The sequence below is a fragment of the Chrysemys picta genome, chromosome 23 (genome assembly GCF_011386835.1).
Source record: "Chrysemys picta bellii isolate R12L10 chromosome 23, ASM1138683v2, whole genome shotgun sequence".
Lineage (NCBI taxonomy): Eukaryota > Metazoa > Chordata > Testudines > Emydidae > Chrysemys > Chrysemys picta.
Window position 1 is genome coordinate 5838728 of NC_088813.1, and position 27497 is coordinate 5866224.

At 49.8% G+C, this 27497-nt stretch overlaps 1 protein-coding gene and 1 long non-coding RNA gene across 4 annotated transcripts in view; one reads left to right on the forward strand and one right to left on the reverse strand.

Annotated features, from left to right (window-relative positions):
- SDC3 (syndecan 3) overlaps positions 1 to 17852 on the forward strand; it is a 175758-nt gene extending 157906 nt beyond the window's left edge. For both annotated transcript variants that reach the window (XM_008168913.4, XM_065577118.1), the window contains exons 2-5: positions 5468 to 5585; positions 7163 to 7719; positions 15933 to 16209; positions 16496 to 17852. In XM_008168913.4, the coding sequence (XP_008167135.1) occupies positions 5468 to 5585; positions 7163 to 7719; positions 15933 to 16209; positions 16496 to 16662 (1119 nt within the window). In that variant the 3' untranslated portion in view covers positions 16663 to 17852. The remainder of the gene's footprint in view (positions 1 to 5467; positions 5586 to 7162; positions 7720 to 15932; positions 16210 to 16495) is intronic.
- The window catches only part of LOC122172729 (uncharacterized), a 35453-nt gene that overhangs the window by 2135 nt on the left and 5821 nt on the right, over positions 1 to 27497 (reverse strand). Inside the window, exons 3-4 of one of the 2 annotated variants that reach the window (XR_010594658.1) lie at positions 3617 to 3747; positions 1487 to 2635 (exon numbers count right to left, since the gene is read on the reverse strand). This is a non-coding gene — a long non-coding RNA (uncharacterized LOC122172729). Of the gene's footprint in view, positions 1 to 1486; positions 2636 to 3616; positions 3748 to 27497 lie in introns of those variants that run through there. The other variant, XR_010594659.1, reaches the window with a different exon arrangement.

Genomic DNA, 27497 nt, shown 5'->3' on the forward strand with positions numbered 1-27497 from the left:
GCACCAGTGCAGGCCCAACAGGAGTTCATCCCCTTGGACGTTCCTAGTGAGGCGGTGACCTCATGTGCCCCTTAGGAAACCCTCCCTGAGAACAGCAGCAACATAGTTCTGTCTATGCATGTGTAAGTACCTGATTATGGGGGGATAGTTCAGTGGTTTGAGCATTGGCCTGCTAAACCCAGGGTTGTGAGTTCAATCCTTGAGGGGGCCACTTAGGAATCTGGGGCAAAATCAGTACTTGGTCCTGCTAGTGAAGGCAGGGGGCTGGACTTGATGACCTTTCAAGGTCCCTTCCAGTTCTAGGAGATGGGATATCGCTATTTATTTAAATCCCACCGGTTGCAGAGCCATCTTTCATTGACTATTCCTGGCTGGTCTTTTCGCCCAGTGTTTTGCAATTGCAGCGCCTCCAAGGGGAGGGGGGCACTGTGGCGGCGCCAGGTGGCTGGTGCTGGAGGGTTTCAATCTGTCAGGCGAAATGGATCCAGGGCCCAAAGACTGGTTTGCACGTGCCTTTCCTTGGTGGGGGTGGGTGGGGAGCTGGCCACGCTATGCAATGGCTCAGGAATTCCCAGAATGAGCTCTCCTTGTTTTGCTTTCCCATTCCAAGCACAAGTAGCCAGTGAGTCAATGGTTGGAGTGGCCTGGTCTGGTTCCAGTGAGCAAGGAATGAGTTTGACAAAGGGCCTGCCCATCTGGCTCTCGTTACTGGGAGGTTGGAGGGTCAAATAGATGGAATGTGACCTTATATGGAACTCTGGAGTCTCTAATAACTAAACCGCCAGGATCTTCCGCTAACCGGCCACGCCTGGGGGACAGTCACCCCTGTGCAGAGGGCCTGCACAAAGCAACTCTCGTGATTTTCTTGCGAGTCTCACCATAACTGGTGTAAAAAAAGCTCCTGCTCCAGGAGGCATGTGATTAGGTGAGCATCCCAGTGTTCATTTTAAGAAAAAAAAGTAAGGGTCTGGCTGTCAGGCTTGCAGAGAGGTGCCTGAACATGGGACCTGAGTGCACCCTGGAGACTGAGTGCACCCAGAAGCATAAAAAGAAGCCCAAAGGTATTATTTTAAAAACCCAACAAATCTCATGATCTTTAAGCCAAGCTCATGAATTTTTGGAGCCCGATTCATGTTCTGTCAATGCTTGTGGTGAATAGTGCTGGCTCCATTGAATGCTGCAAAGAGGGAACTGGTGTCTGGGCCTCAGTCTCGGCCTCTGTGTGGGGGTGAATCTCACCCATCGACTTTTGAAGTGACTACCAGGGAAGCCTGGGAAATCTGCCTTGTGAAACTAAAGGTACCGGGAGCCGCAGCTTGGCTTGGGGCTTTTCACCTCTCCAGGGCATTTCCAGAGCAGCTTCCATCCCATGATTGCAACGTGTTTTCCCAACATTAATGAAGACTTACAACACACCGCGAAACAGGTTCTCTTGTAACACCCGGCTAGTGAGTGTATGCGCCACTGTCCTCTACTGGGTGGAAGTAGAACTTTTCCGCTATGTGCCATAAGCCCTGTACTGCTACAAGCTGATGAGGATTCTTGTTTATTCCAACCATCAGGGGCCTGGACTTACAGAGCAGGCGGACTGAATTTTATTCCTGCAATCCCTGTGGAGTTTTAAGTGGCCGTAGCATGCAAAGAAACTCCTTGAGAGCTATCAGTGTATTACAATATTATTATATGCACGATGCAAAGGGGGAAACTGAGGCATGGAGAAGCTAAGTGGCTTGCCCAAGTCCACACGGCATGTCAATGTGCGGTGAGGTACAGAGCCCAGCAGTTCCGACACCCCACCCCCTGCTCTCAACACTAGCCAGACAATCCCAGGAGCCAGTCCCATTTCCCAGCCCTATCAATGGGAGCCATTCAGAGAGACACTGCGGGAGCCAGAGTTTTAACAAGACTGACGTACTACGCGGGCGTCAGTCAGCTTTAATGTACTGGAAGGTCAAGGTACAGGAGAGTTTCTAGCTGCCGTACAAAGACCCTTGACCCGGTTGGGAGAAACTGGCATCGTAATTGGACAGCCCACTCCCTTGCAGAGATCATTAACAATCCCCCCCCAGTAAAACGTTCCAGACAGAGACTTTTGATTACACCCCACAGGCAGCTGACGGGATGGACAGCGAACCCTCTCGCCTGGAGCTAGACTTGGCACCGTGACGGACCCTCTTCCAGGTACAGCCAGAGCCAGGAAGGGAGACAGGGGCTTGTCAGTCAATGAGCCCATTGTGGGCAAACCCCGCTGGCTGGGTCTCTGCTATGGCTGTCGGAAACCCAAATAAACTTTCCGCGTATGATTCTCGTGCGTCGGCCCCCAAGCGCAGAGGGAGAGTCTTTGCGTGGGGGGGCCTGGGGCTTAGATCTTTACTCGGAGGCTTTGACTCCGAATGGCGCCCAATGAGAGAGAGAGAGAGAGGAGAGCCCATGGTAGGTGTGCAGGGGATGTATTTGTCTGCGGGACTCCCACGTGCTGGGACAGCTGTGCGCCAGGTTTCCGTCCATCTGGAAGTTTTCTTGATGTGCTGGATGCAATTGCAGAGCCCGATCCTGCTTTCAGCTCCCCTGGTCTCCGGCAGGCGTGGAGGGTACTCGGCATCCAGAGGGATCGAGCCCTTCTTTTGGACAGGGGCTTCCAGAGTCAGGGAATTAAATAATGCAAGTTATGGCCAAAATGTAACAAATGCGGGAGAGAGCAAGGGCAGGTCGACACTTCAAACGCCGCATGGGCGCAGCTGCACGGCTGTAGCGCTTAGGTGAAGATGCTGCTGTGCTGAGGGGAAGGCTCGTGGTGTATTTAATCCACCTCCAGGAGAGGCAGTAGCTCTGTTGATGGGGGAAGCTCTCCCACCAACATAGCGCTGTCTACCCCGGGGGGGCTAAGATCGGTATAACTACGTTGCTTAGGAGTGTGGGTTTTTTACACCCGAGCGACAGTTTTACTGACCTAGGTCTGTAGTGTAGACCTGGCCAGAGAGAGACACTAACAGCTGCAGGCAAGGGAGAAAGAAGAAGTTTTAGCTGAGCTGGGCCAGGGAAAAAGATCCAAGGAGGCTGTGCCAAGGTGCAGGTGTGCGGAAGAGAAGGCTGTTGCACCAGCCATGGTGAGATTGCAGGGAGACGCACAGGGGAGGCTGGGGCCAGATAATCAGGTGCAGTGAGAGGAGCAGAGGGAGATTCGGTGAGAGACGGAGACCAGGTAAAAATGTACCGGCAATTGCTGACCTGGTTGCTAAGACTGCATGTGGAAATGGGGCGTTTACCTGGGCAAGTAGCTATGTAGCTGTCTGACTGCAGGGGGCGATGTGCGCTTACTGCAGTCGTGCCCGCTAGGCGTGCAATTGCACAAACGCTTTTGCACAAGGCCCTGCGCTCTGAAAATCCAGCTCTATAAGACACTAACATGGACCCTCCCATAAGCTGTACGGCACTCTTCTGATCCTAGATGCCCTTTAAGGGTATTGTTTTGTGGCAGACCCTTATTCTAAGCCCTACCTGTGACTGCGTCATTACCGATAAATCTGTGGCCGAGCCTGTTGGCTGATGGCAAGCGGAGACTCAAAGCATAAAACTTAGAGATGGGGAAGACCAACTAGGACATCGTCTTACCTACCTTGTCAACTGCACCCAGCACAGGCCTCCATCAAAGCGATGGATTCCTCCTCTGATTGAGTCAGTCCGAGGGAAGAGGCTCCCTCCACTGGAAGGGGATGGATCGAAAGGCCTAGGAGCGCTACTGGGACCCTTCAATAGATGGAAGAAAAGAAAAGCCTGTAATATACATCTGCGGGGTCTAGGATTCCCTAACACGTGCTGCACGCTGACCGCTGACATTGAGCTCTCCCGGCCACCTCGGAAGGGGCATTATTTTATGGACTAGCCAGGCTCTCTATCTGAGATCCCTAGGTGCTATAAACCTCCCACCAAGCCCTCACTTCTCTCCCACCTGCGCCTGCTCCCCTGCTATCGCCTCTCCCACTCTACATCCTGTCACTTCCTTGTCCCAAGGAGCTCCCCCCCTCCCTCCCTCCTCACACTGTGCCTTCACAGGGAAATTGACCAGCTTTGGTGAGTTTCACTTAGCACCTTCCCTTCGCCTACGCTAGCAGCAAAGAGAGGTGTCTGGGCTGGCCAGCTTCACTGGGCGTTTGTACAGCACCGGGGGACCTTGATCTTGGTTGGCGCCTCTGCTGTGATGTTCTTAATAATCACTGAGTTTCCCTTTGTAAGTTAATACATTACAAAGCACATCTGCCTTCCCCCCTCCCCCCTCAAAACTTCACATTCATTTTGCCTGTCCGGTTCTAGAGGGAGCTGTACTATTCACTCTGCAGAGTGAAGTTCATTGGATAATACTGAGTTCCTCTTTGAAAATAGCGCAGCAGGAGGAATTTCAAAACTCTGGGACTGTGGATTATTTGTGGAGCAAGGAGGGTGTCTTCCTCTGCGTTTGGAACGTGCCTGGCACATTTTAGACACTACTGAGATAAATAATGGATGATAATAATAATGCAGAACATTAATAGCTCCAGAGACAGAGGCTCTAGGCCCAAACAGAGACCTTGGGTCACATTTTCAAAAGCGCTTAAGTGACTTAGGAGCCCAAGCCCCATTTTCAGAAGTGACTTAGGCACTTAAGAGCTTAAATCCCATTGACTTTCAAGAAGAGTTAGGACCCTAAGTGTCAATTTTGAAGATGGGGCTTATGATCCTAAATCACATAGGTACTTTGGGAAATTTTACCCCTTGTTACAAGCCCTCCCAGTGACATATGGGCAGCAGCCTGCAGCTCCTAACAGTCTCCGAGGGGGTTGCGTGCATCCAGAACATGGGCTGTAGGTGAGTGGCAGTGTGGTCCAATGGGTAGGGCACTGGACATGGTCCCACGAGCTTAGGGTGACCAGACATCCCAATAAAATCGGGAATGTCCTGATTTTGAGGAGTTTGTCCCACGTCCCGACCAGAGTACGGTCAGGACGCCATTTGTCCCGATATTTTGTTTCCTGGTCTTTGGCAACAATTCAGCGGAGAGTCCTTCAGTCGCGGACGGTCTTCGGCGGTATTTCGGCATCGGGTGCTTCTGTCTTTGGCGGTAAGGTTTATTACCCGCCACCGAAATACCGCCGAAGACCGTCTGCGACTGAAGGGCTCTCTGCCAAATTGCCGTCGAACTCCCGGATGGGTGAGTGTAAAAAAAAATGCCTTCCCCTGCGGCGGTCCTGATATTTTCCCCTTAACATCTGGTCAGCCTACGTGGGCTCTATTTCCAGCTCATTCTGCTCCTCCTCCCACCCTTTGTCTACTGCAGTGTATTGCTCTTCAGCGTGGGGACTGTTTCTAACTCTGTGTACGTGCAGCGCCTGACACAACGGGGTGCTGATCTGAGGCGGGGCCGTTGTGTGACAATATAACGCTGCTCCTAGTAAGTTCCCTACATGACTCTCTCTCCTCTGCTTGATTCCAGGCACAGCGCTGGCGTAACGAAAACTACGAGAGGCCCGTGGACCTGGAAGGGTCAGGGGATGACGACCCCTTTGCGGATGATGAAAGTGACGACCTCTACTCGGGGTCTGGCTCGGGATGTAAGTAAAGGCCCCTAGGGGAGGGGATCAGATAAGAGCTCCCTGGCTGAATCCTGGGAGCTCTGCTGTTGCCTTCAGTGCTCGGCCTATGAGGTGACTAGAGCATCAAGAGTGTCCTTCGTTCGGCTCCAGAGAAGAGAGTAAATTACAGCTCACCCATCCCCATGGGCACGTGCCCTTTCCCAGCCCCTAGAGCGAGGTTCCCCTGCTGACAGCAGCTCTTAGGAGTTCTGTGCCTGGCCTTCGCAAACAGGCCCTGCGGCATTTGCAGGGTGCTGGCACGTGTCAGTGTTACATGGGGCTCATTGCCTTTGGGAGGCATCAGGGTGTCTGGAGTGGCTCACGGTCGTGGGTACCAGCTGCAGGGCCGGCTGTTAGAAACCACGGCACAAACCCCAGACTGGTTGTGAGCTCCCAAGTGTCAAGTGTGAACTCCTCATGCCCTATAACAGCCTGACCCTGGAGTCCCAGACAGTCCCCTTGCGCACTCTGATCTATCTTGCCATGCAGGCAAGCCTGCCTTTGTGATAGATGGTCCCTTACCCCCAAAATCACAATATTCCGCTTACTCCCAGTCCCAAAGGGCCAGGCACTTACCACAGGTCAATTGCACCTCAGATCTCAAACCAAAGACAAGGTTTGTAGCCAATCCTATGAGAAACTAGCGAAAGGTTTATTGACTAACAGAAAGAAATGAGAGTTATTTACAAGGTTAAAACAGGGAAACATTCACACACAAATGAGGTTCTAAAAGCTAATCAAAGCTTGTCTAATAAGCAAGCTCTGTTTGTCCCTTAGGGCTAAGCCAGGCCAAGCCTGGGGATCTTTTGCTTTTGCTTAGACATTCTTGCCCCTCAGAGTCCAAGCAGCATAAGATGCCGTTCCTTCCCATCAGGGATTTTTATTTTCTTGCCCCAGAGTCCACGCTGATGGGACGAGCCCACTCGCACGCCTCATCTCCATGGGGTGGGGTGAGCCATCAACCAAGTCTTTTCTCCTCTGGCTCATTTGGTTCCCATGGGCCTTCTTGTGGGCAAGACCTGACACCTTCTCTGTAAACTAGTATTTCACACTCGGTAACGCTTCTCTCCCGGCTGAGGGGTTTCTGGTTTCAGGGCAAACATTTTTATAGTTCTAAAGCAAACACTTAAATATTACCTTAGAGCCTGGGATACCGATCTGATCAGTGAGATTAATGCAGGTAGCAACTTCTAAGCATTTCTTAAAGTCCAAACACTAGGCACATCTCTAAAAGCTAATCCCTGTTTTAGCAATACTAACACACAGGTGGGCCGAACTGGTGGCCCGCTCTGCATTTGGCAGTGTTCAGTGAGGCCTACGGGCCTTGGCACAAGCTGGCACCTGGTCTGCCCGCGTCACAGTGTGCACCCTTCTCCTCTCTATAGCTGGCACACAGATCCCCTTAACTACTGCTGTAGGGCAGTCAGCCCCAAGCCCTGGGCATGCTGGAAACCCCGATCCCAGTTCTGGGGCTCGTGACTTCTCGGGGAAATCCCTGGGTGCTTCTCTGCCCGGGCAGCAGCACGTTCACAGCCTCGCTTTTGCCTCCATTGTAGATTTTGAGCAGGAGTCTGGGATTGAGACGGCGGTGAGGCTCCGCACGGACACGCTCCCCACCACCCCGGCCGTGCTGCCCGTCACATCCGTGCAGCCCGTGGCAACTCCCTTTGAAATGCTGCCTGCAGAGGAAACCACCCCTGAGCAGGTGACCAGCGTCCTGTACATCCCCAGGGTGACAGAGGCACCGGCGATTCCCAGCTGGAAAGCAACTACCCCCAGTGCCACGGCCAGTGACACCCCGCCACCCGCAACGGCAGCTGCTGCCGCCAGCCCCACCGCTCCCACTGCCAAGCCAACAACCGTCCGGAGGATCCTGCCTCCCTTCGTCACGACGACGGCCACAACGCGGGCCACCACCCTGGAAATGCCGACCGCAGCTGTGACGGAAGCCAGCACTGTCACGGAGGCTGCCACATCCCGGCTCGTCACCCCCAGCACTGCCAGGCCCAGAGCCGGCCCAAAGTCGAGCACCTCCAGGACCGTGGTCGTCACAGAGAAAAGCACGGTCTTGCTGCCGCCGGCTGCTACCTTGGCCCCCACAGACGCACCCCAGGTACGGGACAAGGGCATATCTACCCCGGGTCACTGAAGGGGTGAAACCCTCTGCCCCGCCTCCAGGCTTGAGAGCCCAGGTTCTGGCCTGAGCTGCAGCGTCACAGCAAGGTCCTCACAGCTCTGAGCACTGCCCAAGCGAGAGGGTGGGGGAGGGTGAAAGCTCGGGTCTACATAGGAATGGAGGAACGGCCAGACTGGGTCAGACCAAAGGTCCATCTAGCCCAGTATTCTGTCTACCGACAGTGGCCAATGCCAGGTGCCCCAGAGGGAATGAACAGAACAGGGAATCATCAAGTGATCCATCCCCAGTCGCCCATTCCCAGCTTCTGGCAAACAGAGGCTAGGGACACCATCCCTGCCCGTCCTGGCTAACAGCCATTGATAGACCTACCCTCCATGAATTCTTTTTTTCTGAGTCATTTCCTGCCAGACAGAGGAGGGCACATCAGAGGGAGCCCCAAGAAGAGCAACAAAAACAACTCGGGAGGTGTAAGAATCAGAACGTAGGACGCGAAAGACCCCTGAGTGGAGATAGGCTAAGCAACGGCCTCGGAGGGGATGGAGGGGGGGGAGCGTAGCGCTCCGTGGGTATCTGGTTGTGCAGGAAATGAGGAGAGGGGAGAAGGGGTTAGGACAGCACAGGAGGGTACAGCTGGCCAATGGGGTGGGACTGTGCAGCACAGATCGGTAAGCGGGTGACTTCCTGAGACAGATCCGCTGCATAGTGTCCTCACTGCTCGAGTCCTTTGAATCACACCCCTAGTTAGACTGGTCCAGTTTTCAAGTGTAGACTCCGTCCGTGCTCCGTGCTAGTGACATGCTGGAAGGTGGCACGTGGCCCTTTGCTGGACATAATGCCCGAAGCCATGTCACTCGCAGCCAGCAGGGTGGTCAGGACAAGGGGTTCCAGCCCAGAGCTCTGATCACAAATCCAAGGGGACCTTGTGGGGAAATGCGGGGATGGGGGCCTGGTCTACACACACTGTTTGCACTGGTATAACTCTGTTGGGTAGGGGATGATTACTGACATAGCTACATTGGTACAACCCAAGTATGGCCACAGGTGTGTTAGTATAGTGGTGCCTTATGGAGGTACAGCTTCTGGTTGTCAGAGGTTTAGGGACACCCAGAGGAGTGGTGATCATCTTGGCTATTGATGGACCTGTCCTCCAGGAACTTATCTAATTCTTTTTCATATCCAGTTATACTTTTGGCCTTCACAACATCCCCTGGCAATGAGTTCCACAGGCTGATTGTGCGTTGTGTGAGGAAGTACTTCCTTATGTTTGTTTTAAACCTGCTGCCTATTAACTTCTTTGGGTCATTGTGTTGTGTGAAGGGGTAAATTAACACTTCCTTATTCACTTTCTCCACACCAGTCAGGATTTTATAGACCTCGATCATATCCCCCCCACCCCATAGCTGTCTCCTTTGGAACCTGAACAGTCTTTTTAACCTCTCCTCGTATGGAAGCTGTTCCATACTCCAAAATCAGTTTTGTGGCCCTTCTCTGGACTTTTTCCAATTCTAATTAGGGCTGTCAAGCGATGAAAAAAATTAATCGCGATGAATCATGTGATTAAAAAAAGTTAAACACTAAGAGAATACCATTTATTTAAATATTTTTGGATGTTTCCCACATTTTCAAATACACTGATTTCAATTACAACACTGAATACAAAGTGTAGAGTGCTCACTTTATATTTATTTTTTTATTGCAAATATTTGCACTGTAAAAAACCAAAGAAACAGTATTTTTCAATTCACCTCATACAAGTATTGGAATTCAATCTCTTTATCATGAAAGTTGAACTTACAAATGTAGAATTATGTACGAAAAAACCTGCATTCAAAAATAAAACAATGTCAAACTTAAGAGTCTACAAGTCCACTCAGTCCTACTTCAGCCAATCGTTCAGACAAGCAAGTTTGGTTACAATTTGCAGGAGATAATGCTGCCTGCTTCTTGTATACGTAACCTGAAAGTGAGACCAGACGATTGCATTCACTGTTGTAGCTGGGGTCACAAGATATTTATGTGCCGGATGCGCTAAAGATTCATATGTCCCTTCATGCTTCAAGCACCATTCCAGAGGACATGCGTCCATGCTGATGACGGGTTCTGCTCGATAACAGTCCAAAGCAGTGCGGACCGACGCATGTTCATTTTCATCATCTGAGTCAGATGCCACCAACAGAAGGTTGATTTTCTTTTTTGGTGGTTCGGGTTCTGTAGTTTCTGCAGCTGAGAGTTGCTCTTTTAAGACTTCTGAAAGCATGCGCCACACCTCGTCCCTCTCAGATTTTGGACAGCCTTCACATTCTTAAATCTTGGGTCAAGTGCTGCAGCTATCTTTAGAAATCTCACATTGGTACCTTCTTTGCGTTTTGTCAAATCTGCTGTGAAAGTGTTCTTAAAATGAACAAGTACATAAAAGGTTGTTACAAGGAGGAGGGAGAAATTTTTTTCTTCTTAACCACTGAGGCTAGGACAAGAAGCAATGGACTTAAATTGCAGCAAGGGAGGTTTAGGTTGCACGTCAGGAAAAGCTTCCTGTCAGAGTGGTTAATCAGTGAAATAAATTGTCTAGGGAGGTTGTGGAATCTCCATCTTTGGAGATTTTTAAGAGCAGGTTAGACAAACACCTGTCAAGGATGGTCTAGATAATTCTTAGTCCTGCCACGAGTGCAGGGGACTGGACTGGATGACCTCTAGAGGTCCCTTCCAGTCCTGTGATTGTATGATTCTATGTACTGGGTCATCATCTGACACTGCTAGAACATGAAGCATATGGCAGAATGCAGGTAAAACAGAGCAGGGGACATACAATTCTCCCCCAAAGAGTTCAGTCACAAATTTAATTAACGCATTATTTTTTTAACGAGCATCATCAGCATGGAAGCATGTCCTCTGGAACGGTGGCCGAAGCATGAAAGGGCATATGAATGTTTAGAATATCTGGCACGTAAATACCTTGTAATGCTGGCTACAAAAGTGCCATGAGAACACCTGTTCTCATTTTCAGGTGATATTGTAAATAAGAAGCAGGCAGCATTATCTCCCGTAAATGTAAACAAACTTGTTTGTCTGAGTGATTGGCTCAACAAGAAGTAGGACTGAGTGGACTTGTAGGCTCTAAAGTTTTACATTGTTTTGTTTTTGAGTGCAGTTATGTAACAAAAAAAAATCTACATTTGTAAGTTACACTTTCACAATAAAGAGATTGCACTACAGTACTTGTATGAGGTGAACTGAAAAATACTATTTCTTTTCTTTATCTTTTTATAGTGCAAGTATTTGTAATAAAAAAAAATAATATCAAGTGAACACTGTACACTTTGTATTCTGTGTTGTAATTGAAATCAATATATTTGAAAATGTAGAAAAACATCCAAAAATATTTAATAAATTTCAATTGGTATTCTATTATTTAACAGTGCGATTAATTGCGATTAATTTTTTTAATTGCTTTAATTTTTTTGAGTTAATTGCGTGAGTTAACTGTGATTAATCAATGGCCCTAATTCTAATATATCTTTTTTGAGATGGGGCGACCAGAACTGCATGCAGTGTTCAAGATGTGGGCGTACCATGCATTTGCATAGAGGCATTATGATTTTTACTGTCTTATTATCTATCCCTTTCCTAATGGTTCCTAACCTTCTGTTTGCTTTTTTGACCCCCGCTGCACATTGAGTGGATGTTTTCAGGGAACTACCCACAGTGACTCCAAGATCTCTTTCTTGAGTGGTCACGGCTAATTTAGACCCCATCATTTTGTATGTATAGTTGGGATTATGTTTTCCAATGTGCATTACTTTGCATTTATCAACATTGAATTTCATCTGCTATTTTGTTGCCCAGTCACCCAGTTTTGGGAGATCCTTTTGTAGCTCTTCGCAGTCTGCTTTGGACTTAACTATCTTGAGTAACTGGACAAAACACAGTGCTATTTCCTGACGTATCAGTGTCCATTGGACAAACTCTCCAGTGTGGTAGCCTTATATTATTACTTATGTTCTGGTAGTTCCTAAAGGCCCCAGCTGAGATCAGGGCCCCATCCCGCTAGGGACTGTCCAGACACACTGAGGGATATCGACACTGCAGCCGGGAGCTAGCCATAAACTGCCCATGAACGTCAGATAGGGACCTCCCCAGATGCTCAGACGTGTGATATACGGGAAATACAGCCGCAAACGAGCTCTGTACTTGAGCTCAAGTTTTACTGCAGCCCATAAACAGCCGAGGGAAACCACGACAGTGCTGCAGCAAGTGTGAATGGGGGCCCCACTAAATGGCTCCACACCTCGATGCAGCGCGTATGGAGCGCGACCTGCGGAGCTCACAGCCCCAGCAGGACGCTGAGGCGTGACTGCAGCTCCTGGCTCAAAGCTAGCCCCAGCAGTGATAGCAGTGAAGAGGCAGCAGCTTGGGACGTGGCCCCTTGACTATGTACCCGAGGCCCTGGGCAGGAGGGGCTAGCCCAGGTAGCCAGCCATGCTGCGGTGGCTTCGCAGCTGTTGTTACTTGAGCTAGCTGGATCAAACCTAGCTCAGGTATGTCTACACCTAGTGCAGTCACACTCCCCATGGCAGTGTAGACACACTCTTAGGCCTAGTCCTCACTTACCGGCTGGTCCGGCGGCACGCCATCGATGTTCTGGGATCGGTTTATCGCGTCTGGTTAAGACCGCGGTAAGTCCGGACTAAGGTACTTCGAATTCAGCTACGTTATTAACGTAGCTGAATTTGCGTACCTTAGTCCGAAGTCCGGACTAAGTGGGGACCAGCCCTTAGTGAGGGCTGCTCTCTGCCCCAAAGAGCTTACAATCTAACAAGACAAAGAGTGGGAGGGTGACCAGAGGCACCAAGAAATGATGTGACTTGCCCCCAGGTCTCCTGGGCTCCTAGCCACGTGCCCTGTCTGCTAGACGATGCTGCTCCCCATGCAAAGGGATGGAAAAATCCATGTCCCTGCACAGCTCTGGCATGGGTCTCGTGTGGTTTGCAGGTGGCGATGGATGCGTTTCCCTGCGTCTTTTACAAGTTCCTCAAGCCGTCTCCTGCTCCCTCCCTGGCCAGTCAGAGCCCCACCGCTCTGCAGTTATGCATTTGTGTAGCATTTCCTGCCCATTGGGTCGCGCAGGCAGTGGGTTTAATCCACTGATCTCTCGGATCCAAAGGCCTGAAGCGTCTGTTTGAAGGAAGCAGTGACTGAGACGCGGAGTTACTTGTCTAAATGAGTTCCCCTTTCTCTGTGTCGCTCCGGGCTCCCTCCAGCCGTCAGTTAATCTGTCACAAAAGGAGGCAGACGCACTCCCCGGGAGCCAGCGAGCCCAGGGGCTTGTTTTAAAGGCAGCGGTGCAAAGGAGAGGACCCACTGCTCCTGCCGGCCTCGTCTAGCCAGAGAAGCAGCTGCGCTGCTCAGCAGGCCTGGAGACTGTTTTGCTTTCCATCTGCAGGCCAACCTACCCGCTGGCTCTGGCAGGTCCTGATAGTGAACACCGGGATCGCGGTGACTGGGGAGCCAGGCATTGCTCCTGAGGGGCTGGGGAGGGAAGGGGGACTGGCTCTGTAGCAGCTCAGCTAATGGAACTTCAGCAGGATTGGGCCCGCAGGGGGCCGGCGGGTAGGTTGGCCCGCAGGGGGCCGGCGGGTAGGTTGGCCTGCGGGGATCAGGCCCGCGGGGAGCCGGCGGGTAGGTTGGCCCACGGGGATCAAGCCCACGGGGAGACGGTGGGTAGGTTGGCCCGCGGGGATCGGGCCTGCAGCGAGCTGGCGGGTAGGTTGGCTCGCGGGGAGCCGGCGGGTAGGTTATCCCGCGGGGATTGGGCCTGCAGGGGGCCAGCGGGTAGGTTGGCCTGCAGATGGAAAGCAAAACAGGCCCAGATGCACAGTCTGGCTCCAGCTGGGAACTGCCCTGTAGCTGAGGGATGTTGGGGTCAGGTGTGCGACAGGGTGTTGGAGCCACAACGCCATCCCCAGCAAAGTCGAGCTTGTGACTCCAGCTCATCTGCCAGTAGCTCCGGGGCCAGGCTCTAAGAGTGGCTGAAGGGAGACAGGGAAGAGGCCCCTTGGCTCCCCTCGGGGCAGAGCACAGGATTGGACCCAGGCTGGGGAGCTCTCCGGTGCCCTCAAGCTCTTGAATTTTGTTGTGACAGACGCTAGCCCGTGAGGACAGACCCTCCTGACGATGACTGTTCGTTGGGCTCACTCAGCCCCGCAGTTCTCAGGACCCTGCCCCAAGCACAAGGGCAGAATCAGGGGCACTTACTGACCCCACCAGGGAAAACCACCAGGAGTGGATCCAAAACCACACCTGCCTCTCTGCCTTTGGAGTCTATCTCTGCAGGCTCTGGAGCGTGTGAAGTCCAAGGGCCAAGCCCACTGCTGGAGCTGAGCAAATCATGGACTTCTCAGTTCAGTGGCCTAAACCAAAAAATCATTTTGCGTAGAACGAAACATTTTGTTCCATTTCATTCGATTTGAAATTTACGTTTATTTTATTTTTTGTTTTTTCCATTTCCTCTGTGGGTGTTTCCCCCCCCCCTTCCCCTTTTGTTGTCATTGGTTTGTTTTTAAATAGAACTAGCTCAATTTTGAAACAAACCGTTTTCTCATGCACCAGCTGTGGCAGGCAGCAGAGACGACGCAGTTTGCCCCAGGCCCTGCGCCATGCACGCAGAGGGGAGGAGATGACCCGAGTAATAAATAGAGCCAGTCTAAATTATTAAACTGCAACATTTTCCCACTAGAAAATGCAGTTTTATCGAAAATGGGGAAAAAAAGCAAGAAAATGGCATTTTCAACAACATTTTTGGATGGGAAATTCCAGACAGAAACACAACTTTTTGTTACCTTTGGTCGCAAATTGAAAATTTTGCTTTGGTGTTTGAAAAATGTTCAAAATGTTGAAATTACGATTTGGGGATTTTCCCCGACTCATGGCTAGAGGTATTCCCCACCCCTCCCCTTTTTAGACACTGCAGCTTTTCAAACGTCTCCAGTTTTCCATCATGCATCCGAAGAAGTGAGGTTTTTACTCACGAAAGCTTATGCCCAAATAAATCTGTTAGTCTTTAAGGTGCCACCAGACTCTTTGTTGTTTTTCCAGTTTTGAATGAGTTTCAGCGCAGGAGCGTTTCCGCATTTTTTCCCCTTTTGCCACTCAGTTGCTCTTGCAAGTTGGAGAAGTTGTGAAAAATTACAGGGGGCAACAAGAAATAAAATCAGAAACCCAAGACATAAATCACTGTGTTGTACTCAATGGCAACAAGGAAAAAATTGGAATGTTTCAGAAAAATATTTTGTGAAAAATGGCTGATTTCAAACCCCGTGAAATGGAAACAATTTCGGATCTTTTTGCACCAAATTGTCTTTCCGTTTTTCGATCCGCTCTCGGCCAGAAAGTCGAGCGATGATAAATGCTAGTGCTCCGGAGAAGCTGGGATCCAAGATTTCAGTTTGGTCCATTATGAAGACGAGCTGTTTGCAAGGTTCAGGTCCAGATCTAGGCTGGGATTCTGAGCAGCTCTAAAACGCTTGGGGGTGTGGAGGAGGGGAGGAGGCGAGGTTTGGGTCAGGCTAAAGGCTGGGTGCTTATTGGTGTAAGCCAAGATAGAATCATAGAACTGGAGGGACCTCAAGTCCAGTCCTCTGCACTCAAGGCAGGACTAAGTATTATCTAGACCATCCCTGACAGATGTTAGAATCATAAAATATCAGGGTTGGAAGGGACCTCAGGAGGTCATCTAGTCCAACCCCCTGCTCAAAGCAGGACCAATCCCCAGGCAGATTTTTGCCCCAGCTCCCTAAGTGGCCCCCTCAAGGATTGAACTCACAACCCTGGGTTTCAGCAGGCCAATGCGCAAACCACTGAGCTATCCCTTCCCCAACCTGGTCTTAAAACTCCCCAAAGATGGGGATGTCTAATGCTCCTTGTGATCTGGCGGGACATTTCAAGGAAGCTGTAAGATGGGCTGGACTGACCCCAGCCCGCCCGACTCACCTGCCCCCAGGTGGTGCCACACTGCAATAGTTGCCTTGGGTCCCAAAGTCTCTCTCGCTGCATCGGACGGGGGCGGGAATGGAGCTGCGGAGATCTGGCAGGGGAAAGGCAGAGTGAAGCTCAAAGCTGTTCCTCCTCACGGTTTGTCCTCCAAGCCTTTGGATGACTGACTCTCTCCTCCTCCGTCTCGTTCCCTTCCTCAGACCGAGCCGCTGGACGTGACCGTGTCCACGGCCCTCGACAACGAGCTGGAGGTTCCTGTCAGTGGAGGGCCCAGCGGGGACTTCGAAATCCGTGAGGAGGAAGACACGACTCTGACGGAGCTCAATAACGAAGTGATCGCCGCGGTTACCCCGGCAGCAGGGCCGGGGCTGGGGAAGAATGCAGAGCCCGGCCTCATAGACAATACGATAGACTCTGGGAACTCGGCTGCCCAGCTCCCCCAGAAAAACATCTTGGAGAGGAAAGAAGTGCTAATAGGTGAGGCCTGACGCTCTGGTGCTGACGGGGAGTTCGAAACCTCTGCAAAAGGCCCTAGAGACCCCTCACCACCCTGAACTCCACGCAGTTGACTGGGAGGCGGGTAGGGGCAGAAAGGGAGGTAGGCAAATAAAAAGGCCCCCAATTTATTATTGTTAAATCTCCTGGGGGGGGGGGGGGGTTCATTGGTGATTTTTGGATGCCTGCGGTCAGCAGTGCTGTTGGTGGCCAGGAGACCCCGTTGTCCTGCTCACTGACCGGCTCTTTCCTTTGCTCTCCATTGCAGCTGTCATCGTGGGCGGTGTGGTCGGGGCGCTCTTTGCTGCCTTTCTGGTCATGCTGCTCATCTACCGGATGAAGAAGAAGGACGAAGGGAGCTACACACTGGAGGAGCCAAAGCAGGCGAACGTCACATACCAAAAGCCCGACAAGCAGGAGGAGTTCTATGCATAAAAAGAGCCCAGAGTGCCTCTCTCTCAGTTTCACTCGATTTCTGGTTCAACCTCCCTCTGCCCCCACCCTCCCCCATCCAATCTCTCTCTCGCGCTCTCTTTCTGATGGGACTGTGAGTTGAACAAACAAACAAACACTATAATAAAAAGAAAAAAAAAACATCTTCAGTTTAAACATATACAAATAAAGTGTCACCGATTTAACACAAATACCGTAACCTTTCTCCAGCGGACACAGCGTTTGCAGGGGACAGCAAGTGTGAGGAGCGAACGGGCAGCCAACTTTCAGTGCCTATGCAAACACTCCTCAGACGAGAGCATGCTTGGGTGGTCATTTTCCTGATGATGGTTGGAGTTTCCTGGGTTTACCAAACAACACGACTGACTCTGAGATCTGAACACCTGTTACCAGAATTGGGGTAGGGGTGGGAATTTGGGGAGAGGGAGGGGTTTCTTTCTTTTTGGGGGGTTGCGGGTTTGGTTTCTTACTGGGAATCGCTGCTCCATGGCTCTATTCGGAAAGAGGATGCGACTGTCAAATACAATGTCAAGCCTTGAAAAAGCACAATGAGATGAAACAGCGAATGCTGCGGTTTGCTCTCGGAATGAAAAATGGCCAGTGGGCTGGAGAGGAGCTTTTAGATCACCTCCTCAGAGAGTTCACATAGCTGCAGGGAGCCCCGTTTTACAGTTGTGTGGGGCTCCCTTCCTCACACCGCTTCACTTCATTGCATTGCTGTGCACAGCCAGAGACCTTAAGTGTATAGGAACCATGTTTTGTGGGCTGGCAAGGGGCTTGGTTGAAAGGGACCTTGCTTTTGCTGGGTTTTCACTGTGACGAATAAAACTCAGCTAGCGCAGTATTCCCGCTCTTTGCAAACAACCAGCGCTGATGGTTTTAAGGGAAACAGGATAATGGGGGCAGGGGCGATTGACAAGAACAACAACAAAAGGCTAGAAGAGGTCTTCTGTGTTCCTTTGAATGTGATAATATTTCACAGACCTCATCAAGCCACGCTTTGCAGCCGTTCTCCTCAGATGTTGTTTGGTGATAGCTCATGTCAAATTGCAGATACCGCAGAAAATTAAAAAAATAAAGGCGACAACGGTAGGTATTCAAGGGTCACTGTCAGGTCAGCTTAGCTCCATGATGTATCGTTTATTAAATCCAAGATTGATATGTTTCCATTATTTCTTTTAGTTTTTATTTTTAAAACTCCGGTCTAAACTTTACAGCTAGGACCCGACTGACTTCCAATGGGCTTTGGGTCAGCTTTGCATGGGAGCCCAAAAGGGAAACCAACTAGAAGCAACCGTCAAACTGACTAATGTGTTTTGAATCATCTGAGGTGCGTTGAAGCTGGAAAGGACATAAGTGGCACGAGGGACTGGGCCCTTAGGGTGGAACATTCAGTGAGAAATTTGAATTGGCCGGCTTTAATAATCAAAAGCGCTGTTCATGATACAGTTAAGGAAACTGGGTTTTTAAAAAGATTATTTAGATCTGGACCATGTTCCTTTGAGGCCCTGACTTTGCTATTGTATTTAATTAAAAATAATAATAAAAAAAAGCAGCCAACATCCTTATGTCACCTATAGTCAGTCACCTTCTAGTCTGACTCTTTGAACCCTTCCAACGGCTGACTCGTGAGTGGAGGTTTATCAGTCTACTAGTGGCTATGGGCTAATGTGAGCATTTGCCTCAGGCAGTATAGACACAGGCATTTACCTTCTGATGTGCTTGGGTCAATCCCCACAAATAACCAACCCGAAGCTGTTGTGACCCATGGAACTCTCTCGTGGATCCGTGCGGGCATACGTAATTGGGAACAGGATATGCTCTGCGAGGGACCTTGGGGACTTGTCTTAGCGGGCTGCGTCGGGGACAATCTGCTCTTGGAGCCAGAAAAAGTTTCAGCATATCCCAGAGAACAAAGCGACTCTGGCATGTGGATGGGAGAGAAGAATTGTGGCCAAAGCAAACATCCGGTGATACCAGCTGGTATCTGGTGAAAGGCACAAGAATGACACCCCGGGCTTGGTTCTGATGTCACACCAGTGTAACTCCACTGATGTCAGCAGAGTTATTCCTGATTGATCCCGGTGTAACTGACAGCGGAATGAGGCTGTCAGTCATATGAAAAGGCCCCTCCAGGGCTGGCAGGAGGTGAGAGCCAAATGTTTCAAGGTTTGGTGCAAATCTGGATGGAGGTTTTTTCCCCCCACCAGCTTTAGGCTGAGATTTTTCAAAAGGGACTTTGATTTGGAGTGTCTTTATTTCTAGGTACTGTATTGAGACCTTAAAGGGGGCTAATTCTCCGGGGTGGATTCTGAAAATCAAGGCCCTTATAGGTGTCTCAATTTGGGCGCCCCAAAGACTGAGGCAACCAAAAATCATTAGTCCCCTTTGAAAGACAAGGTCCTAATCTTTTGAGAATATATTAAAACCTCCAAGCTTTATCTTTTAAATTTTGCTTTTCTCAGCTTCCTCATTAATCTGCTCCATTCTATTTTTTCCCTTAATAGTCTGAAGTACTGTAATACAACTTTTTTTTTTTTAATCCACGTTAGACCTCTCGGCTGGTATTAAGTTGTAATCCTGATACTTAAATCTTTTACAGGTTCGGAAGGGAGTAACGATCTCAAAATGTGAGTGTTAGAGCAGGCTGAAAAATCCTCCTTTGCTTTCTCTTAAAAGAATTTAAAGTACAAAAAGACAAAAATATTGTTAATTAAATCACTGATCAGAGTTGACCAATGTCTTAATTTATTGTCCAGTAGCTGCTGCTACCACTCGCTTTCTGTGTCTCTCTTGGACTGGAAAGTAGAGGTGATCTCAAGGAGATTTTTATCTTGGTTTGTAGCACACCTTTTCTTTTTAAAAAAAATTTAAGATCAGTCACCAATAGGCCCTTCCAACCGTCTCAGCTATCCAGAAGTGAAAGGGTAGATGTAAGAATCAACAGCTAGGAATAATCATTCCAGATGTGTTTGATGTCTTCTCTTCTGTGCATGGGCTGGGGGACTGGAAGTAGCTATACCATGAATGTGGCTTCCTGTATCTTCATTTGTTGGAGGAAATCATCTAAGAGCTGTCAATAATCAGATGCTGCAAGGATTTGATCCACGGCCCATCAGAATCATAGGAAAGACTCCTCTTGATTTCAGTGGGGTTAGGATTGTGGGACCCAATTGGAAGTCAATGGGAGCTGGAGGATTAACGCCGTTGGGTGCTTTTGAAAATCCTGCTATCAACACATGAAGAAATATGAGTTTCCCCAGGGGGTTTGGTGGGACTCCGGGTGTGAGCCTTGATCAAAGGGCGGGGAGGGTGAAAAGCAGGTGGTTTTCCCCAGCTGTTGATCCGGTAATGAAACAGGAAAGGCATTATGAAAATCAACTGGCGATAGGTACCATGTAGGGCAGCATCTTACCACACCCTGGGCTTGTGTGGCTAGGGGACATGGTGCAAATCTCTGGTTACCTTCTCTGCTTCCCTTTCCTACCTGCTTCAAATGCTGATTGGTTTATAGGGCCTAATTCGGTGAGGTGCTGAGTGCCCTCAGCTCCAATGGGCTCGTAGTCAAGAAAGAAACCCCAAAATGGGATTTCAGTGATTCCACATCCAAAGTTCTGGCTCTGCGCCTGCTGCCTCTTATCTCATGACCTGCAGTACAGAGCATGCCTTGATGATCACCTGGAAAGCTTCAGGAAGCCCAGGACGCAGCTGCCCTCCAGCCCCAGGGGTTCTGAATTCACAAGAGCGCTTCTGACCCTGCAGTCATTCCCCCTTCGAACCCGGGCGGTTACAGTCTGTCGCCCTGTTTTAACTGAACTTCTGACCCGTGGAACTTTCTTCTTCCAGGTGTCAATCAAAGGCTGGATGCTGCTGATGCATGGTGGAAGGTGCAGGTATTTGTCCTGGCTTGTGGCTTAACACCAGCTAACCAATGGAAAGTCAGTTGGATGTAGCTTGTTTCCCAGCAGCAGCAGGACTGGCTTTTAGGGATCCCTTGTTGGGTAGCCCACATGCTAAGCTGATGGACGGTCTTTAATCGCTGAAATCAGAGCTTAGCTGACAAGGCTCTGGCCACAGAGGACTCCCTATCCTGGGCTGTATTAGCTCGGCAAGGAGGTATTTGTTCAGCTGAGGTCTCGTTCTCAAAGCCTGTATCAATAGCTCCCGTCACCTTCACCCAGAGCTGTAGGCATTTAGCACCTCGGAAGATCATGTGGCCCTAACGCAAGACACAGAAGGAGGTAATCGATTAAGTTGGAAAGTAACTTTTCCCCATAGTCACGTTCGAACCCTAAGGCCACTCTTCCAATTCTGTCCTTTTCTGCTGCCTGGCTTTGCGAGAGGTTTTCTGGGTGGTGAGCAGAGCAGAACCTGAGGGGATGCCATGACTGCAGGCAGACGCCCTGATGTAGAGAAGGGCTCAAATCAAACCGCTGGATTCCCCCCTGAGCTTTGCAGGGGTTCTGATTCTGGATCCGCTTTGATGACTGACCCCTTGGACTTCCCCGAACCAGGGGTCCGCGCGCACAGGAATTTCGGAGCATTCAGAATCCGAATCTGCAGCTGCAGTGGTGGAACCAGGGCTCAGGTGTGCTGAAAGCCTGGCCCAAATCTCAGAGCCCTCTCTACACAAGGGCTAGCACAGCGACAGCTGGAACATTGCTGAAACCGGGTCCAATGTTTCCTAGCCTTGCTGGCCTCAGTGGTCCCGAGAATGATTTCAGTGGCACTGGTGCTCTGCAGTGAAGCCACTTCAGATTTATACCAGTGTAAACACAAGCAGAATCTGGACCAGAGTCAATAATGGGCCCTGCCACAGGCTGCAGAGTTTCCTTGCACACTGACAGTTCCGTAGGCTGTTCTTCTGTTAGAATGACAAAGGTCCATCTATCGTAACCTGCCTTGCTCAGTTTGAGCCTTTAGCTTTTGGGATAATTCAACGGTAGCTAATCTCTAGCCCAGAATCTGATTCCCCCTCCTTCACAGAGGCTTTGTTCCATTTAAAGTGGTTAGTTCAAAATGAAAAGGGATTTTTTTCCTCCTTCTATTATTATAAATGTTCCTAGTCTGCAGCGCTCTCTGGGCTTCCAGGCTTTGAAAAGCTTTCGGCACCGAAACATTTATTAGAATAACCGAGTCTTGTTAGGCACATGGCCAGCTGCTCTGCAGTCCTGAGCAAATACAAATCCAGTCCAGTGTTTGGAGGGAAAAGCTAGCCGGCTGCAGGTCTGAACTCTTAGAAGAATATATGTATGTATGTAATTTATATATGTATATACATATATACTCATGTGTACACACAGAGAGAGCTTTCATTCAAGCCAGCTACGTAAACTGAGAGGGGGGACACTATTGGCTGGCTTTGTAGATTTAAGAGTGCTAAATTCTGCAGAGACTTTGGAGCCGCTCCTCAGTCATGGGAGTCAGTTGACATCAGAAGAGAATCTAGCCCCTTTCTCAGCAAGGGCCCGAGCCAAAGCCCGGTGACGCTAATGCACAGCCTCCCATTGACTTTGGTGGGTTTTGTACAAGGGGCCTAGAGGCAACTCAACACATCGTGCCCAGTTATAGTGTCAGGCCATTCAGAACCATTTTCCAGGGGATTGCATCTGCCGACTTTCCCTTTCCTCCACCTCTTTGTCCAGTGCAGACACAGAGGAAGATCGATCAGGTAAACCTACACAGAGCTTTCAGTTATTCCCTTCTGACCCCAAGTGTCTTATGCCTCCAGATCAGTGGACATCCTAAATAGCTACAGAAAAACTCAGTCTGGAGTGGCACCTTTTTGGAAAGTTTAAGATCCTGCCACCAGATCTTGCTCAATGCATTTCCAAAGCCCCTCAAGGGTACCAGTGACTTTCTGAGCAGTGACTTTCTGTTTTGGCTCCCAGAGGTCTAAGTCATAAACGTACAGTTGACAATCAAACCAGACAAAACAAATAATAATAATATATATATCTCCACATTGTTTGGTAAATCTGCTTTTCAAAATCACTTATGAAGCAATGTACTTATCTAATACTAACGTTCAACACCATGTCTCCGGGATAAAATGCCACCCATTGGTTATTCTGTAAATAAACACAAAGCCGACTTGTATACATTTAAAAACAAAACCATTGATATACATTCAAAACAAAAAAACAAAAAACCCAATCCCCCCATCTCTTTCCAGAAGATTTAAATAATAAATCTTCACTTTCCTTTTTGGGGCTGATTCAAAAGCCCAACTAGGAGAATGAAAAGTCTTTGGCAGCAGTTGAAATTATAGTGTTTTACTATTCAACAACTGGGGAGGAAAAAAAAAATGCATGTAAATATTTTTAATAGGAAACATATCTTAAACAGAACTTTTTTTTGTATGTACATAACTCTCCTAGAGTTTAGTACTGAAATTGCTTCATAGTGTCTGTTAAAAACGAAAATAAAATAAATAAAAATGTTTGTTAATTGTTTTTGTTCTGACTCAATGGCCAAAACTTTAAAAATAATAATAATAATTAATAATAAAGACTACAAAATAATCTTTGCCAATGGATCTAGCACTGTAATGGTACTGTCTATTTTTTTTAATGATTTCTGTGCTGTGCCCATTTATAAAAGGAAAAATAAAGTCATTTAAACATGGATCGCTGGGAGCTTTGTGTTCTGTGGCTTGTTTCCGGTCCCTGGGTGTTTGTTGCGCCAACGTGTGAGGAGGGCTAAATAAAAAGATAGACCTTGTTATCCGGGCTGCTCCAGTTAGATAGCATCAGGCGAGAGGCTGTGTTTAATTAATGGTCTCCATAGCAACACTTCAGCCACCTTAGAGTGACAGCAGCTCCCCTCTACATGGTCTAGCCGAGTGCAACCCAATTAAGTTTTGTGCTCAGCACATCACAAGTCCTTGCTCATCTTGCCACAAAAGAGACCATAATACCTGGGCATGGGAGCTGAGTCTAGGAAGGGCTGCGTGGTGGAAGGCTGCTAATAATACATTTATAATTACATATAGGGATCCCTTCACACACCACCGGAATGCTGCCACCACTGGGGTGGAACGTGACAGCTGTTTAATGGTTCACAGTAACCCTAACAATAGTTACAAAACAGGAAGTGAAGATGACTGCACCCCGCTGAAAGTGCAGGAAGAATTTAATGTAATCACCAGCGTTGGAATTTGGCTAGGTCTCCTGGGTGGGGGGGGGAAGGAGGAGATGGTCTTCAAAGTGCCTTTGGTTTTGAAGACCATGAGTGGTCAGCGCTTTGGATTTGTGATTCAGCCAGAAGACGATGCCTTCAGCAGCGCGCGGTCACCTAGCACCACTGAGTCAAAGAAACCCCCTGCTAAAAGGCCAGTCCCACTTCCTGCAGTACCCTGGGATTTCCTTGACACTCTGCCATCAGAGACGGAGCAGGACCAACCCTCGGAGTTTGTCAGAACTGATGGGACCTCAACCCAAGGTGGTATCTCTGCAGCTATGCTCAATGCACTGTGCTAAGCAGATTTCTGCTTTCTAACAACCAGGTGAGAGGCCACCAGAGAATAGAAATGACCATCCAGTAATGATTGAGCTCCTGTCTAAGTATCCAGAGAGCCTAATGGCAGTGCTCACGGGGGATGCGAGGGGTGTGGTGATGTGCTGAACGCCGCAAGGAACTACCTATACAGGCAAAAGCGCATGGATGATGAAATCATGTATAATTTACACAAAAGCGTCTTTAATAAGGCAGGCGCTTTGCTTGTCATTTGCAATGCCTCTTGGATAATTGATCTTTGCGGTGCCCATCAGCGAGCCTTGCATCTAACACCAACCGCGTGTTAGGAGCTTTTCAGGCAGTAATAAGCTAAAGTGTCCCTCCCAAAGAATTACAGCAGCAGGTCCCTGTCCTAGCCAACCCGCTAGGATGTTCCTGCCTCTACAGATGGAGGATGGGTGAGGTGATGCAGTGCAGTTACTAACTGATTTGAATTCAGGACCCGAACTGTGACTTTCCTAGCTAATAAGCCCAAGTGTTCACTGGCAGATAATGCTGGTGAACGATTTGGCAGCAAATGCACTGTCTGCTTCCCAAAGGAGACATCTGACCACATCCCACTGGTTTGTTACCAAGGCTCCCATGTTATAGACTTCAGAATTCCCAGCAATCAGCTGTGTTCATGGCAAAACGAGGCTGAGGTGATGCTGCCTGATTGTTGATGACCCCAGGTGTCCAGACCTGGCTGCCAGAGGAGGAAGCCAGTCGTTTAAGTGGCAATGTTGCTAACGTGATGTTGCAGTGCTGTGGTGGAGTCTAGTGAATCATTCTTTCACTGCTGGTTTATATTAGTGACGTCAAACCCTTTCCCCTCTATTATAACCAACTTTCCCAAGCCGGCTCAGAAATGTGGCCCATTCAGTCCGATAGCTCCCTTATTGCTATTTGGGGACAGAACATTACTGCATCAAGGCCACTAGTCAGCCTCTAGCAGTGGCTGTTGCATGATATTATCGAGGCCGGCGTGCCCCCACTGTTCCAGATATATGGGGTGGGGAGTGGGCAGGCACGGAGTCTTTCCTGACTACGGCAACGGCTTATGCTGCATGTCATGAGATCTCGTCATCCATATCAGCACATCAGAAAATTACTCTTCTTCTATGAGTGCTTGCTCCCGTCCGTTCCATTTTAGGTGCTCGCGCGCTCACATGTGCGGTCGTCGGAGATTTTTGCCTTAGCGGTATCTGTACAGTCGGCTGTGGTGCCCTCTGGAGTGGCGCGTTCATGCGTCGGTATATCAGGTGCCACCGGTCCATGTCCTCTCAGTTCCTTCTTATCGCCCGTGGTGGTTAGTCGGAGCGCCTGTTCCTTGCTTGGAAAGGGCTAGCATCAGGGAGCTCAAAGTGGTTCGTCTGGTCTGCCAGGCTTTCTTGCCCCGCCTGATGGGCAAGGTGGTGCAGGTCCTGAAAGACAATACTGCCGCAATGTATGACATCAACAGGCAGGGCAGAGGCAAGTCGTCGGCCCTTTGCCAAGAAGCTCTCTGCCTTTGGGACTTCTGTGTGTGGCAGGCCATTCATCTGGTAGCCGCACATCTGCCCGGGACCGGGAACGTGTTAGCAGATCGCCTCAGCAGGACCTTCTCATCTCGCCACGAGTGGTCACTCCATTCAGAGAGCTAATACGAACTTCCAAAAGTGGGGAACTCCCAAGGTGGACTTGTTCATGTCCCATCAGAACAGGAAATGCCACATGTCCTGTTCACTCCAGGGGCTTCCTGTCAGATGCTTTCTTGCTCCCATGGTCAGGTGCCCTGATTTACGCCTTCCTGTAGGTGCTGTTGATCCACTGAGCCCTCGTGAAGATCAAACAGCACAGGGCGAAAGTTATCTTGATAGCCCCCGTGTGGCCTCGACAGAACCGGTTCAGCACCCTGCTGGACCTTTTGGTAGCCACCCTTCTGCGGCTTCCTCTCTGGCCAGACCTGCTGTCCCAGGACCACACCAGTCTCCTGCACACGAACCTGGAGGCGTTGTGCTTGTCAGCATGGCCACTGCATGGCTGAATGCAGAAGAACAGGAATGCTCGGCCCGGGTGCAACAGGGCTTGCTGGGTATCAGAAAGCCCTCCACCAGAGTGACCTACCTGGCCAAGTGGAAAAGGTTCACGTGCTGGGTCTCAGAATGACATATCCGGGCCGAACAGACCTCGCTGCAGGTGATCCTGGATTATCTTCTGTACCTCAAACTCCAAGGATTGTTCCTGTCGTCAGTCAGGGTCCACCTAGCCATGATTTCAGCCTTCCACCCTCCGTTCCAAGGCAGGTCAGTCTTCGCTCATGATACGATGGCCCGGTTTTTGAAAGGTCTGGAGCATCTCTACCCTTACGTCTGGGATCTGGTCCCTCCCTGGGACTTGAATCTCATGCTGTCACGGCTCATGGGGCCTTCCTTCGAGCCTCTGGTTTCCTGCTCTCCTCTTCTTCTCTCCTGGAAGGTTTCGTTCCTGGTTGCGGTAACGTCTGCCCACAGGGTGTCTGAGATCAGGGAGCTTACTTCAGAGCCGCCCTGTATGGTATTCTACAAGGATAAGGTCCAGCTGCAGCTGCACCCAGCGTTCCTGCCCAAGGTAGTTTCCCAGTTTCATACCGGCCAGGACATATACTTACCTGTCTTTTTCCCAAAGCCTCATAAATCGGAAGAGAAACGCAGGTTGCATGCCCTGGACGTCAGGAGGGTGCTGGCCTTCTACATCGACAGGACAAAGCCGTTTGGCAAGTCAACGCAGCTGTTCATTGCGGTAGCAGACAGGGTGAAAGGTGGCTCAGTGTCTGAGCAGAGGATTTCATCCTGGATCATGGCCTGCATCCACCACTGCTATGAGCTGGCAAAAATGCCTCTGCTGGCAAGCGTGATGGCACACTCGACTAAAGCGCAAGTGTCATCGGCAGCCTTCCTGGCACAGGTGCCGATCCAAGAGATCTGTAGGGCCACTACCTGGTCGTCTGTCCACACGTTCACGTCTCATTATGCACTTACAAGCTCGAGACGCTGCTGGCTTTGGCAGAGCAGTGCTGCAAGCCGCAGGACCCTGAACTCCGAGCCCACCTCCATTGACACTGCTTGTGAGTCACCTAGAAAGGAATGGACATGAGCAAGCGCTCGAAGACGGAAAAACGGTCGGAACTGTTGTTCTTCGAGATGTGTTGCTCACGTCCATTCCATTACCTGCGTTCCTGCCCCTGTGTCGGAGTTGCTGGCAAGAAGGAACTGAGAGGGCATGGGCCGGCGGTGCCTGATATACCGACGCATGACGCGGCACTCTAGAGGGCGCCACAGCCGACCGCGCAGATACCGCTA